Source organism: Cupressus sempervirens, chromosome 6 (genome assembly GCF_028749045.1).
Source record: "Cupressus sempervirens isolate cs-2001-9-10 chromosome 6, ASM2874904v1, whole genome shotgun sequence".
Lineage (NCBI taxonomy): Eukaryota > Viridiplantae > Streptophyta > Pinopsida > Cupressales > Cupressaceae > Cupressus > Cupressus sempervirens.
In genome coordinates this window covers 161,603,617-161,619,572 of record NC_143123.1, presented here as the reverse complement: position 1 = coordinate 161,619,572, position 15,956 = coordinate 161,603,617, and the positions used below count along the sequence as shown (strand labels likewise).

The 15,956-nt window shown below is 35.8% G+C and overlaps 1 protein-coding gene across 1 annotated transcript in view; it reads right to left on the bottom strand.

The window, feature by feature from the left end:
• Positions 1–15,070, bottom strand: part of LOC149551751 (zinc ion binding protein) — a 39,577-nt gene extending 24,507 nt beyond the window's left edge. Inside the window, exons 1-2 of the mRNA XM_089787254.1 lie at positions 14,811–15,070; positions 14,123–14,318 (exon numbers count right to left, since the gene is read on the bottom strand). Of these exons, the coding sequence (XP_089643380.1) occupies positions 14,123–14,318; positions 14,811–14,980 (366 nt within the window). The 5' untranslated portion in view covers positions 14,981–15,070. The remainder of the gene's footprint in view (positions 1–14,122; positions 14,319–14,810) is intronic.
• Positions 15,071–15,956: the final 886 nt, after the last annotated feature.

Below are 15,956 nucleotides of genomic sequence, written 5' to 3'. Positions count from 1 at the left end.
ATCTTCCATGACTTCATGTGAGCAAGGTATGCTTCTATGACAAAGGGAGTAGTTGGAGGATTTGCTTCAGTTAATATTTAAGAATTTTAGTGATATTGGTTCAAAGGGAGTGGAACATGTCAAGATGGCTTCTCTAGTGATCAAGTATACTTCCATTTGGACCATGACTTCTCCAGTTCTTTCATGAGATGGAAGTTGCATCAGTGAGATAAGATGGTCGATTTCCTCTTTGGATTTTGTAGCAATCAGATGATTATGACTCATAGGATGTAGTTCCATGTATGTAGGCTGGAAGGCCTTTATGCTAACACCTAGGTCGTGATATTCTAGGATAAATGGATACTTGGTGAGCTTGGGATCCATCAAGAGTGATGCAGAGTCCAACCTTGTATTTCATGATAGATCAAAGTATGTGGAGATCAAATATAACTATATTAGAGATATGGTGCAAAGGAATGTTATTCAATTGAGGTGCATTAGCACTAAAGAACAGATAGTCGATATTCTTGTAGAAGTTGTCAATCCAACTTCATGAAGCCAAGATCACTTGCATGCAAACATGTTATTGGGAAGAATGGAATAACAAAGCAAGGGTTTGCATTTTGAAAATATGAAAGATTATAATATTAGATGAAAAAAATCAATAAAGATTACAATGACCAATCCTTGTAAAGGAGATCATGAGTTCTAAAATAAGAAACCCTAAAAGGTAATGATTTAATAATGATTACATGTCACTAATGCATAAAGTGTTATCTTAAAAGAGAAGTAAAGGTAACTTAACAATCAAATCAAGATAACTTAATAATTAAGTTACTAATTTATTCTAACACCGACAATGCAGCTACAAACCATGCATGAAAAGCAAAGGCAACTACAATGTAGAAAGCAAACTTGGGTCCTGATGAAATGGCCTAATGAGGTACCCTCAAATCTCTGTAAAGCGGAGATATAGAGAAAACCTCATGGGAAAAACACTACTCCAAGAAGAGATGGAAAGAATACTGAAAAATTAGTAAAGGACTACAGAAACCTCCAAACTAGAGGATGTCCTAGAAAATAGGAACAAAGGAATGATTGTGAAGAACAACACTAAAGCATGAAGAAGTTGCAAAGCTCCATAGGAAAGTAACTGCTAATCAAAAGAACCGCCACTAGAATAGAGCATGACCAAGTAGTGAAGACGGTAATCTATATGAGTGCCCTCACATGACATTACTCGAATCAAGAGGCAAACAAAGGTAAACAACTGAAATTGAAGATACAAATGGAGTAAAACACCGAAGTCTGAAAAGTTGATCAATCAAACATAAAAAATGACCAAATAGAGATGACTGTAATCTTCATGAGTGCCCTCAAATGACACTACTCAAATCAGGAGGTAAACAAAGGCAAACAACTTTGAAGATACAAATAGCATAAAAAGCCAAACTCTAAAGAGTTGATCAATGAACATCGAAAGTTGCCTCCAAAATAGGAATGAAAAAAGTATCTATATGGTAAATGATCCATCTCACCGAAATGCACATCTACCCAGCCACTGCATCCACCTAGCACATAGGAACAAATACTAAATGCATAGCTCACTCCATCAAACCAAAGAAGCATTAGAACCCCCCCAATGCAGAGAAGGGTGCGGTGTTTGGCAACTGAACAAGATGGCCAACAAGAACTACATGTCAAGGAATCAAGATCAAGATGCACAGAAAATACATAATTGTGTCATGAGGTGATCAGTTTGTGGACACATCATGAGGCTATTGTTGTCGAACGAACACTCACTTGACAAAGGTAGATGGCAAAGAAAGGCAAATATCAACCCCCCCATGGCACTTAATCAAAGTAGGTCATGTATAATAAAGCACGAGATATGATAGATCCCAAGAATACAATCATCTATATGAGTGCCCTCAGATGACACTCCTTGAAACAAAAAGAAAGACAAAGACAAACAACTGGAGTCAAAAATACAGATAGAATATGGCACTTTATCTCAGTGCATTTGCATAAATGCTTACAAAAGATGTCAACAAAGATCAAAAGAGACTAAGACTGCTCCAACAGGAAATACAACCCAAGACAAGTCATCCCATGCAACGAAAATGATCCTCGGACCTGAAACAACCAAGATATTCACCAAAGTGCAAAATATTGAATAGAATGTATCTAAAGCAGAATCTAGAAAAAAGACCATCATCATGGAAAGAGCACAAAATAAGCTTTCTAGCAATATAAAATCTTTGAAAAATAGTCTCAATGTTCAAGATATGTCTCTTTAAGTGTTCGAAAAATATAATCGCTAGCTTTGATAGCAAAACACGTCATCAAAAAGGCAAAATCAATAAATCAAACTTGCACCAACGCGATAAGCTCGAAACCAACTTTCTGGCGATATCTCATTTGCAAAAACAAAGTTTGTATGAGCAAGATACATCCAAAAAACCATAAGTAGCTCCAAACAGGGCCAAAAGGACTAGGAAGTATGATGCAATAATGATGTCATCATTTTCCTGGCCTAAATTGACGACCAAATGATTGTCAAGGAAAAAAAATGGCACATTTTGCTGACATGGCATGATGATGTGGCACTAACTGTGCAAGGTGATGTGGCACATGGTGACGTGGTAACATTGTTGATGTGTTTGTTGATGTGTTTGTTGATGTGCCCTATTGGTGGACCTATGCACTGACATGGCATGTGTACTATCCTTTCTCACTGATGTGGAGTCCCTATTGTACTTGGTTGATGTTAGTAGAATCTAGAAAAAAGACCATCATCATGGAAAGAGCACAAAATAAGCTTTCTAGCAATATAAAATCTTTGAAAAATAGAGTCTCGATGTTCAAGATATGTCTCTTTAAGTGTTTGAAAAATAGAATCGCTAGCTTTGACAGCAAAACACGTCATCAAAAAGGCAAAATCAATAAATCAAACTTGCACCAATGCGATAGGCTCGAAACCAACTTTCTGGCGATATCTCATTTGCAAAAACAAAGTTCGTATGAGCCAGATGCATCCAAAAAAACCATAAGTAGCTCCAAACAGGGCCAAAAGGACTAGGAAGCATGATGCAGTAATGATGTCATCATTTTGCTAGCCTAAATTGACGACCAAACGATCGTCAAGGAAAAAAAGGCACATTTTGCTGACATGGCATGATGATGTGGCACTAACTGTGCAAGGTGATTTGGCGCATGGTGACGTGGTAAAATTGTTGATGTGTTTGTTGATGTGCCCTATTGGTGGACCTATGCACTGACATGGCATGTGTACCATCCTTTCTCACTGATGTGGCGTCCCTATTGTACTTGGTTGATGTTAGTAGAATCTAGAAAAAAGACCATCATCATGGAAAGAGCACAAAATAAGCTTTCTAGCAATATAAAATCTTTGAAAAATAGAGTCTCGATGTTCAAGATATGTCTCTTTAAGTGTTTGAAAAATAGAATCGCTAGCTTTGACAGCAAAACACGTCATCAATAAGGCAAAATCAATAAATCAAACTTGCACCAACGCGATAGGCTCGAAACTAGCTTTCTAGCAATATCTCATTTGCAAAAATGGAGTTCGTATGAGCAAGATATGTCCAAAAAAACCATAAGTAGCTCCAAACAAGGCCAAACGGACTAGGAAGCATGATGCAGTAATGATGTCATCATTTTGCTGGCCTAAATTGACAACCAAACGATCGTCAAGGCAAAAAAAATGGCACATTTTGCTGACATGGCATGATGATGTGGCACTAACTGTGCAGGGTGATGTGGCGCATGGTGACGTGGTAACATTGTTGATGTGTTTGTTGACGTGCCCTATTGGTGGACTATGCGCTGACATGGCATGCGTACTATCCTTTCTCACTGATGTGGCATCCCTATTGTACTTGGTTGATGTTAGTAATGACACGCGTTAGTAATGACATGCGTTAGTACTTGCTCTGAAAAGTGCATATGCAATATTTTAAAAAGATGAAGCACAAGTTTTTTTATAAAAGGAGAGCTTTAAAAAAAACATGCATATGCACTTTTTAATAAAGTGCTTTTATAAAAGATTTTTGCTTTGGAAAAACTTTTTTTTAAAGCAAACCCCCTTTTTAATTTTATTTTATTTAAATATTATCGTCCTCAAGAAGCATTGGAGGCAAAAAAAATTACCTCACCAGTCAACTACATCCAAACTTGACAAATTTTATAAGGGAATTAGGGGTTTTTTGGCGCTACAAATCCAACAACAAGGTGTGTTTTGTTAAATCTGGACTAGACACTTATAAATAAAACATCTGCATATATCCTGGGAAAAACCCTCTTCAATCAGGGAAACAACCCAGCACCAAAAATGAATCCTTTATTCATATATAAACCTTCATTACATATTGACAAAGCTACAACTCTATGAACACGTGAACCATTAATCAGATTTGATCACCTCTTATCAAGGCAAATAAAAATCTGATAACACCAAGCAAATCAGAATCATTAAGTACAATATCGAAAAAGTCTATCTGAGAGACATAACTCTGAAGTATATATCTTATGATCAATGAATCATAGATTGTCATATATCAAGAAGAAAAACTGATGATACTATAAAGTCGTTCTTACAAAAGACTCATCAACTCGCTGAATCGAATATGATGTGTTGCCGTGAGATGATATTCACTAATGATATCATAACTGTTGTCGACGCCTCTTACACTTGGAGAATGATATTATAATCATAAAGCAAGCGGTGATTAAGGAAGAATAAAACACATTGAATGGCATTTTTAATAACTGAAAACAAGAAGCCTTCAGCGATATCCTTCTTGGCAATACGTAATCGCTAAGAGGAGAAAACTGATGCCAGCGAAGAACGCGGGACCCAGAATAGAACAAAAGATGAAATATAATACACCCTGTTTTGAGTACACAAACAAATTTCTCCATACAAACATTCATATTTAATGCAAATTTATCATTAAATCGTAATTTCCAGAATTTCATATATGGCTAACATATTTAACACTCCCTCTTAGCTGATATGAAATTTAGAAACTAGATGAGAATGCATTCATATGCTTAACACAGTAATCCAATTTGTTTATAATCATGGAATATCTCACATGAAAAATAATTTATTCATAACTAATAATTATGGAATTTGCTCAACATGAAAAAATTGTAAGACTACAACTAAGCCTTTATTCACGGACTCTCAACGTGAACAATCATGGAATCTCTCAACATGACATAAAACTCTCATCACGGAATTTCTCAACGTGATAATATCATGGACTCTCTCAACATGATATTCACTATCGCATGGTGGAAGAGTTGTCATAGCTGATCTTACAATATTTATTAGTTCACACATCAAAAATGATAATAGATAAATCTTAATAAACTAGACTTAGTTCCACTTAAGTCTTAAGATTTACCATACCTAGCTTATCTCTAAAATGATGAAGTTTCACCTTAGACAGGGGATCTGATCTTCAGTGCTGATATACTTCAACTCCACAGCCTTTCGGAGTACCATGTCCCTTAAATAATGGTACTTGATTTCTATATGCTTGACTTGTCATGGAACACTAGATTTATAGAAATCTTTATGCAGCTCTAGTTATCACAGAAAATTGTAGTAGGTTTAGAGGATTTTCCAAATAATCCACTTATAAGTTTTGGAAGCCAAACAGCTTCTCGAGCTACTGAGCAGGCTGTCACATATTCAGCTTCAGCAGTACTTTGAGATACACATTTTTGCTTCCTACTGCACCAAGCAATCATGGCTAAACAAAGACTAAAACAAAAACCTGAGGTACTCTTTCTGTCCACGATACAACCAGCCCAATCAGACTCTGAGAAACCATCAAGTTGCAGACCATTAGAACAAGAGAAGCTCAATCCATACTGTAAGGTCCCTCTGACATATCTCAAAATATGTTTAGCTGCAATGAAATGATATTTTCTTGGCTCACTCATAAACTGACTCAAAGTATTAACAGCAAAGCAAATATCAGGTCTTGTATTGATGAGATACATGAGAGAACCAATAAGCTGCCTATAAGGAGTACAATCAATTAATTCTGAATCAGTGGAAACTACTTCAAGTTTTCTCAAGTTAGATTCCATAGAAGTCGCATTTGGCTTACAATCAAGCATACCAAATCTCTTAAGAATATCTAGAGCATATTTACCTTGACTGATACTGATCTCATTAGATTGCTACCAAAATACTAGACCAAGGAAGTAGTGCATTATTATTAGATCTTTCATCTCAAATTCAGAGGTTAAATCCTTTTTGCATTTGAAAATCATTTCATCATCTCCTATAATAAAGAGATCGTCAACATAAATAACAAGGATCAACATAAGAGCTTTATACCTTTTGAGATAAATGTTTGGATCAGCTTCATTTTTTGTGAAACCCAAACTCAAGAGATAGCCATCAATGCGCTCATACCAGGCTCGAGGTGCTTGTTTAAGGCCATTCAATGCATTATTTAATTTGTATACATGAGATTCTTTGTTATGAATGATGAATCCATCAGGCTGCTCTACATAAACCTCTTCATTAATAAAACCATTGAGAAAGGTTGTTTTGACATCCGTATGATGAAGCTTCCATTTTTTACTCGCAGCAATAGCAATAATGGTTCTGATGGAGGTGTACCTTGCTATGGGAGCAAAAAATTCATCATAATCTATACCTTCCTTTTGACTGAAACCTCTACCTACAAATATAGCTTTGAATTTGTCCACACTCCCATCAACAGCATGTTTTGTTTTGAATAACCACCTAGAGGAGATGACTGATTTATTTTTAAGACAAGGAACAATCTTCCAAACTTTATTTTTTAGAATAGACTCATATTCTTCTAACACGGCATCCTTCCAAACCTACTGACCTATTGCTGATTCAAAACAAGAAGGTTCAGCGTCAATGAGATTACACATTAAAGCAAAATAGTTATCAAATGTTTGAGGTCTTTTACTTTCCCAAAACGTTCCGTTAGGGGCTGAAAAAATTTCAGCTTCTTGCATAATGTTTCTTGCTCACAAAGGTCTCTTCTTCTCATTCATGTGAACACTAGGACCAGCTTCAGAGATGTCCTGAATCTTAAGGGAAGAAGGAGAATCCTCCCTCTCAGAAAAGATGGAAGAAGTAGGAGCAGCAAGAGGAGGATTTTGAGGAACCAGAGGAATATCCAAATCAACCTCAAGTGAAGAATCAGCAGATTTGCAACAATCAAAATTTTCTTCAAAAGAAACATCTCTACTTAGCTCTATTGATTTTTGCCCCGAAATGTAAATTCTATAAGCTTTTGAAGATTCACTATAACCAACAAAAATTCCCTTCTTACTTGAAGGATCTAATTTTGATCTTTTATCTTTGGGAATATGAACATAAACTGATGAACCAAAAACTTTCAAATGACTTACATCAGGTTTAGAGCTGGAGAATGCTTCTTCAGGAGTCATATCATTAAGTTCTATTTTGAACATAAATTGCTGTCCTACAAGCCTTTGCCCAAAGAAAAATCTGCAAATTTTGATCATGAATCATAGCTTTAGCAACCTCAACAATTGACCTGTTTTTTCTTTCAGCAACTCCATTCTGCTAAGGATTGTAGGGGACACAATACTCCCTCTTGATTCTTGCTTCAGAACAAAAGGATTGAAAAGAACCTGAAATAAATTCACCTCCATTATCAGATCTACGAGTCTTAATTTTCTTTCATAAAGGTTTTCGACTAAGGCTTTAATTCCTTAAATTTGTATAGGACTTCATCAAACTCTTTGGGTTTAAGAAAGTAAATCCATGTTTTGCGAGAACAATCATCAATAAAGGTGACATAGTACCAAAAACCACTTAAGGAAGCTGATGTCATTGGTCCACATAGATCTGAATGGATCAGTTCTAATACATGCTTAGATTTACTTTCACTTGAATGAAAAGGACTCTTTGAAAATTTTCCCAAAGAAGAACCTTTGCAAACACCATCATGAGAGGGGCTGATAGGAGGGAGACCTACAACAAAGTTCCCTAAGGATGAAAGTGATTTAAAGTTGAGGTGACCAAATCTCTTATGCCATAACAAATTGCTATTAGAAGCAACATAATTTAGAACATGAACTTGATTAGCTGCAAGCTTATAGAGACTTCCATGACGTTCTCCAATAATTTGAGCAAAATTGAAATCAGAATCTTTCTTCCAAGCCACCACACTTCCATTAGAAAAAGCAATATTGAAACCTTTATCTTCTAAGGCTGAAATGGAAATTAAATTCCTCGTGATACCAGGAACAAATAAAACATCACTTAGATGAATAGGAATACCAGATTTTAATTTTAAGGTGTTACTTGCCCCTTTGACAAAATAAGATGCATCATCACCAATGACCACTTGAAGATGAGAATCTCATTCAATCATATTCGAAATGTGTTGCTTGAACCCGAAGATGTGACGATAAGCACCACTATCTATCAACCAAGTATTATGATCAACTTGTACATGACTAGACAAGGCTGATATAAGTACAAGACCTTCTAAATGATCACAAGAATCCTTTGAATGAGAAGAATCTTTCGAATCAAACACAGTTACATTATGAAGATTGAGTTTCACAGTGCAATGCTTAGCAAAATAACCAAGTTTTTCACACCTAAAGCATTTAATCTTGGAGAAATCTTTTTTTCTTTTAAACTCAAAAGACGAGGAAGGATTTTTATCTTCAAATCTTTTGAAATACTGCTTTCTTCCTCTTTTCCTTGAAGTGTGAGAAGTAAGCACTCGATCTTCCACATTGTTAGATTTACGAGAACTCTCTCTAGCCTCCAGACGACATTCCTCTTGAATATAATTAGTTCTCAATCTTTCAAAGGTTGGAAAATCACTTCTGCTACTGATGCCTTGGATGAATGATTCCCAAGAATGAGGGAGACCATTCATTGCAAGCATAATTAGTTCTTTGTCATTGACAATCTCTCCAATGGTGCTTAACTGATCCTTTAGCTCAGAGATCTTCAAGAAGAAAGAGACAATGGAGTCGCTTTTACACATCTTAATGTGAAGAAGTTGCATATGAAGTACCAAAGTTCTGCTAGTATTATTTATCTCATACACACTATGCAATGAATCAAACATTTCCTTGGCAAATTTTAGCTTGGAGACAGTAGGAACTAAATGATCCTTCATGGAGTCAATGATTATTCTCTTGGCCAGAATTGTATTCTTCTTCCAAGTTGCCTTTTCTGTAGGGTCAATGGGTTCTTGAACTTTAGATTCCACAAAAGAAAGAAGATCATTTTCTTGCAGTACTAATAAGATTCTAGATTTCCAAGAAATGAAATTTGATGATCCTTCCAATCGATCTTCAACTTTCAAACCAAGCACCATGATGAAAATGAAGAAGAAAAAAATAATCTAGTCCAACATTAAAAATTATAAACCAAGCTCTAATACCATGTTAAATCTGGACTAGAAACTTATAAATAAAACATTTGCATACATCCTCGGAAAAATCCTCTTCAATGAGGGAAACAACCCAACCCCAAAAATGAATCCTTTATTCATATATAAGCCTTCATTACATACTGACAAAGCTACAACCCTGTGAACACATGAACCATTAATCATATTCGATCACCTCTAATCAAGGCAAATAAAAACCTGATAACACTAAGCAAATCAGAATCATTAAGTACAATATCAAAAAAGTCTATCTGAGACACGTAACTCTAAAGTATATATCTTCTGATCAATGAATCACAGATTGTCGTATATCAAGAAGAAAAATTGATGATATTATAAAGCCGTTCTTACAAAAGACTCATCAACTCGTTGAATCGAATATGATATGTTGCTATGAGATTATATTCACTAATGATATCATAACTACTGTCGACGCCTCTTACACTTGGAGAATAATATTATAATCATAAAGCAAGTGGTGACTAAAGGAAGAATAAACACGTTGAATGGCATTTTTAATAACTAAAAACAAGAAGCCTTCAGCGATATCCTTCTTGGCAATACGTGACCGCTAAGAGGAGACAACTGATGCTAGCAAAGAACGCAAGACCCAGAATAGAGCAAAAGATGAAATATAATACACCCTGTTTTGAATACACAAACAAATTTCTCCATACAAACATTAATTCATATTTAATGCAAATTTATCATTAAATCATAATTTCCAGAATTTCATAAATGGCTAACATATTTAACACCTTTAAGCTCAAAGTGCACTTAAAAAAGTGATCCCTTATTTCATAAAAATTTAATCAAAACTATGATTCATCTAAACAAACCCCCATCACTCCAAAATTCTTCAAAAAACCGGAACATGCTACAGCAGGTCAACACTCTAATACCATGTAGAAGTTGTTAACCCAACTTCATCAAACCAATCACCTGAATGCACAAATAACTTGTCACCGAGAAGAATGGAATAACAAAGCAAGGGTTGGGTTTTGAAAACATGAAAGATTATATTCTCACATCGAACGAATCAATAAAGAATACAATGATCAATCCTTATAAAGGAGATCGTGAATTTTAAAATAAGAAACCCTAAAAGACAATCGTTTAATAATTAATATAATTATTAAATGTCACTAATGCATAAAGTGTTATCTTAAGAGAAAAGTAAAGGTAACTTAACGATCAAGTCAAGATGACTTAATAATTAAGTTATTACTTTATTCTAACAATTCTCACCAAGCCTCTTTTCAAAGTGAAGTTTGTGCATTTCCGAGACAAGCTTGAAGTTGTGGAGAATGAAGCCCTTGTTGAAAGGGAATCTCAACATCAATGATTTCTTGAGATGTACTTTAACGCATTTTTCTCTAAGACAAAGAAATTTGAGGTGAAAGCCCTTGCAGCATTTTTCTCTAAGACAAAGAAATTTGAGGTGTCAACCCTTGTAATGCCTTTTTCTCTGAGATAGAGAATTTTGAAGTGGAAGGCATTGCAGCATTTTTCTCTAAGACGGAGAAATTTGAGGTGTCAGTCCTTGTAATGCATTCTTCTCTGCGAGAGAAGTTTGAGGTGAAAGCCCTTGTTCCACTCTCTAGGAGTCACTATGTTGGATCCACCCTTTCGAAGTGGTCATGGTGGATGTCATGAGAGAGGATCCATGACTTTACCCTTCTATTTGTTCACCCTCTAGGAGTAGCTATGGTGAATGTCGTAATGAGATGGCAACATCACATTGAGTGATTATGTGATGGGCACTTGTGCACTTGTTATTTTCACCCTCTCTAAGTAGCTATGGCGGATGTCATGTGAAAGACTACATGACTTTAACACTTGTATTTATTCACCCTCAAGGAAATAACACTATTAGCATACAATCACTAATTATCTTAGTGTACATTGCCATGGGTCTAGCATATTATTGGCAATATAAATATTCTAATGCAATTAGCATATAATTATAATCAAAAATATTATTATAAATATTATGTCAATAATCCTTATTGTAATAATAATATAACATTTTGTCCAAGGAAGGAGTTGACCTTAAGGGTTAAAACATTGGGGTTTCATTTAAACTAGAGTTGAATTCCCCGTGGTGACATCTAAAGTAGAATCCTAAGTTGTGACTCTCAGGTCTTCCCTAATTAGCTTCTAATATGGAGGTGATTTCTGAATAAAAGTAGTTTTTGAGGTAGTGACTCTTGGCCTTCCATTGGTGATTTCTAGTGTGTTTGCTCATAAGGAGCTTGTATTGGTCTCATTTTGATGCTCAATTTCAAGTAAGATATCAGTAATCAAATATGCAATTCAAAAAATATTAAAATATTACAATTACAGCTGTGTTACCGGTACGCTACAAGCAGGCCATGGGTCTGAGTCTAGATCCAGTTGTCTTGTGCGACTGCCCAAGGTGCCAAGTTTCACCTGTTAGTCCATCCCAAGCGAATTTGGTGGGTACCAACACCCAGCCAGTGAAATTCACCTTTTTTATTTTTATTTTTACTTTTTGTTTACTAGAAAGTGCAATTTAACCCCAAACCCTAAAATGAGGAAAGAATATGACTGCTATCGCTATTAACAAGTAAAAGACTTTGTAAAGAAACTGGATCTTTTGAGAAGAATGGAGACATTTGCAATAAATATTGGGACAATTTGATGCAGCAAGTGGCTTGTGTTTCACAGAATAAAATCAACAGTCAACGAACTTCTACTAATGTAAGACTGGATCAGAAAGTTATCTGGCTAAGAATACAATACTAGGAAAATACATAGATTAGCATGTGGATTATTTTCTACAATACAATGACTCCATAAAGGATAGCAAGTCACTGAGTTTCCAAGGTTTGTGCATAGGATGGATGCAAAAGATAACTTGGACTTCTCAAAGAGAGATGCAGTGTACACCGCAATTTCTCTGACTGGGGGGCATAGTCTTTGTCACACGTTACAACAATATCAGTATACAAGCAGAGCTGGTAGTGTGCTAGAACTCATTGAGTTTGTAACAAAAACTGCTGCTGCATCTTGAAACCCTAAAATAAAGCAACAATGTCGCATTAGCCTATACATGCAAAGAATACAACAGAATTCTGGAATTTTAGACTACAGATCATCTCCGAGAGCCTGAATACTGCTGAAGATGTAACAATAATTACTGATTTTTCATCAGCGTCAGAAAATTTTCATAAAGCAATTTACAGGATAAGAGTAATTAATTTCTGCTAGTGTGCGAACTTACCTCACAGATACTGTTTGAAATGACGAAAATGAACAATCTGAACAAGACCAATGTTTGAAACTGTCACACTGTCATTTGTCGAAAATGTTCTCCCTTAACCAATCCACTGTGACAGTTTCACAGAAGAGAATTTGAAGGACTTTAAAGTTCCTTGTTCAGTCCTGGTCCTCAAGTTATCCCAAATAATCTCCCCAATTTACTCCAGGACAAAAAATGGTGTTAGCAAGACCTCTTTGATGTCAGACATATTTCACTGTAAAATTTTCCTTGTAGATAGCTCAGAGCAGTATTTTAAGGATATCAGTGCCCAAGAAATAAAACCTCGTTATTAGCAAAGGAACTGAAAGGTCTAAGATGCGTCATTCCCAGGTTGTACAAAATAACAATAAACAGCAATGTTTAAACTTGGTGTTCCTGAGCACCAAATTTTACTACAAGGTTAAAATATTTACTCTGTTGCCAAGTTGTTGATACTGTAAGGCAATAAAAAGTTTTTATTGAGCAATAAAAAGTTCTTATTCAGGCAAACAAAGGGTGCCACCACTGCTGAGAAACAGAGTACAAAACTTGAGGCGTACCAAGATGTCATTCTAATCGATCACTCACAAAAAGAAATCATTCAGGACTCTATGAAACCTATTTATAGACTATAACCTTTCCATCAAGACGGCCATTGAATACGATTTCCTTTGAGAGACTTCAAAATACTAAAATTAAGGAATTATTGCTGCTGCTTTTAATATGGTTTGAGCAATTAAAGATCAACATTGTTTGCAGTATTTTTTTCTTACTGCCTGACTTGATGTCAGAAAGTTGATCATAGGGATAGAGCCCTGTGAAAGAGCTTTTGATGTGTTCACAATTCAAAGCAGCTTTATGCTTATAGCCTTATAGGTAATTAAGCTTCATGACACACCTGACCAAAATTTCATCAACATTTGTTATTTTTCGACAGTAACCAATGGGAAAAGCCTATTACAGATGGACCAGTTTGTACTATTGAAAAGAAAAACATAGTAAGATGGTCATGCTTAAGCCCAATTGCCTGCCCATGCTTATTTAGACACCCAAATTTGAAACCTAGATGCAAAGAAAACCCCTGAAACAGAATTATCACAAAAGTCACAGAAAAGAATCAAGCTACTGCGACTAATTATTGGAGGAATTGTCCAAGCCACGTGAATGAAGAAAACGCAACATTTCACTAATGTGTTGTAGCTAGGGAAATTCCTCTACCATTTTGGCTTAGTTTGCAATACAATGGCTAGATATCCAGCATTTTGATGTTCAACAACCATAGACAAAACACCACCTCAAAGGAAAGAAACTCATCCTATGTAAAACATCGTATAAAAACTCGCTTCAAATTGGGATATTTACTTCATAAATCAAAATCTAGTCAGAATCAAGAACACAATTTTACCTTGGTGATCTCATCAAGCAATTTGTAAAACTTAGCATCGTGTGGGCCATGTTCATTATGGGTGAGTTCATGTAACATCGTGCCCACCAAGTCCTCGTAAGGGTAAAACTCTGATTCTCTGCCAGGCCTCCTTAATCTGATCTTAATTTCTGCACCACCTCCGACATTTAATCCTAGAAGCGAAGAATTGCTGGGGCTGCAGTCAATAAAGGTAGCAGAAATTAATCACATTCTTAAAAACACCTGACGACTAATTCAAAATTCAAAAATCCTGTTGAAAGCACAGGCACAAAATTCAGTTCAGAGGCTTGGGCCTGATTGAAACTTTAAAAAAATGGTACTGGCAAGACCGGGATCGGAGCTCAAACGCCCCTCGGCACTAAAACAGCCCAATAATGTAGTGGGCGTGAGGCTGTTGTGTAACAAATGGCAATCTACCTATGCTATATTAAGGACGTAATCAAAGCTTATTCCCACACAACTTTAGAAACGACCCAAAACCTCACATAAGAACTACCACAGAAGACATAAAATTTTAACTTTTATCCCAGGAATCAAAACTTAAAACCCTCTGAACATAAATTAAAGCTTCAAAATACCCTTAAAACAAAAATCATACACTACAACGTGAAAGATTTCAAATCCGTGCTATACGGAAATATAGCGTAACCATGGCTAGAAGGAATACCAGAATTCAGATAAGAGCTTGACACGCCATTTGCGCTTGATCATAATTGGCTGGACCTGTTTGGCCACAGATTCGAGAAGCTTCTTCGCCTCGGCGTCTCTGCTTTTTCCCAGGGTTTTGATTTCCCATACCTTGCAAAGCTGCCCTGATTCAATTGAGGCCACTGGCATTCTCACCTTCGTAAAATCAAACACCTGAATTGCCTGGGGCCAAATAAAGGGAGAATCGAGATTGCTAGACCAAATATTATTATTTGAATTCTCCGACTCGTTAGAAATCTACTCTTTTATGCGACAGCTTTTAGTATTCATTTACCGTGTTTTTTAATAATGTGAATTTTAAGATGTTCTGGAAATTGCGGCAAAGGACCCCACGGAATTTTCAAATCAATTGGATGGCCCGAAAAGGGGCGTCTCATACAGTGATTAATGACAATAATTATAATTAGAAATTCGAAGTTTGTGTATATAATCTAATTGTCTGGTTTAGTAAAATGTGTATTTATTAGTTCCTGTCATAGGCAGGAATACTAGTGCATTCACAATAAAAAGTTATAAAATATCTTAGTTTAACCAATAAGATTCAAGTTTCGATGAAGCAGCTCGTGGTAATCCAAGTATAGCTAGCATCGGATGTATAATAAACAATGAGACTGGGGGTTGGATAGCCAAAAAAGCGATGTCTATCCAACCCACCTCTAACAATCTGGAGGTTCTCTATCAAGGGATTCAGTTATGTCTTAAGCTTAATTTACCTAAAGTCATCATTGAAGGCAATTCTCAAATTATCTTAAATGTCATTAGAAAAAGGTCCACTCCTAACTGGGTTCTTAGTTCACAATTGGAGGTGGTTCCCTCCCTAATGGACAAGTTGGAAGATTATAGGATATGTCTCATCTATAGGGAAGGTAACCAACTTGCAGATCAGCTAGCAAATTCGGGAGCAGAAGGAGTCAATTCTTTATTATTTAATGATGGTTATTCTCTTTCTCATTGAATTTGTGCTTATCTTTGGTCCCTGACTTTTATTTTTGTATTTTATTTAATTCAATTAGTATATTCTCGTATTGGTTTTTATATAAATAGTGTGATCTCATGCCTCATTCTATAGTTCGGTCATTTATGTATTAATTCCTAAGTCTAATGC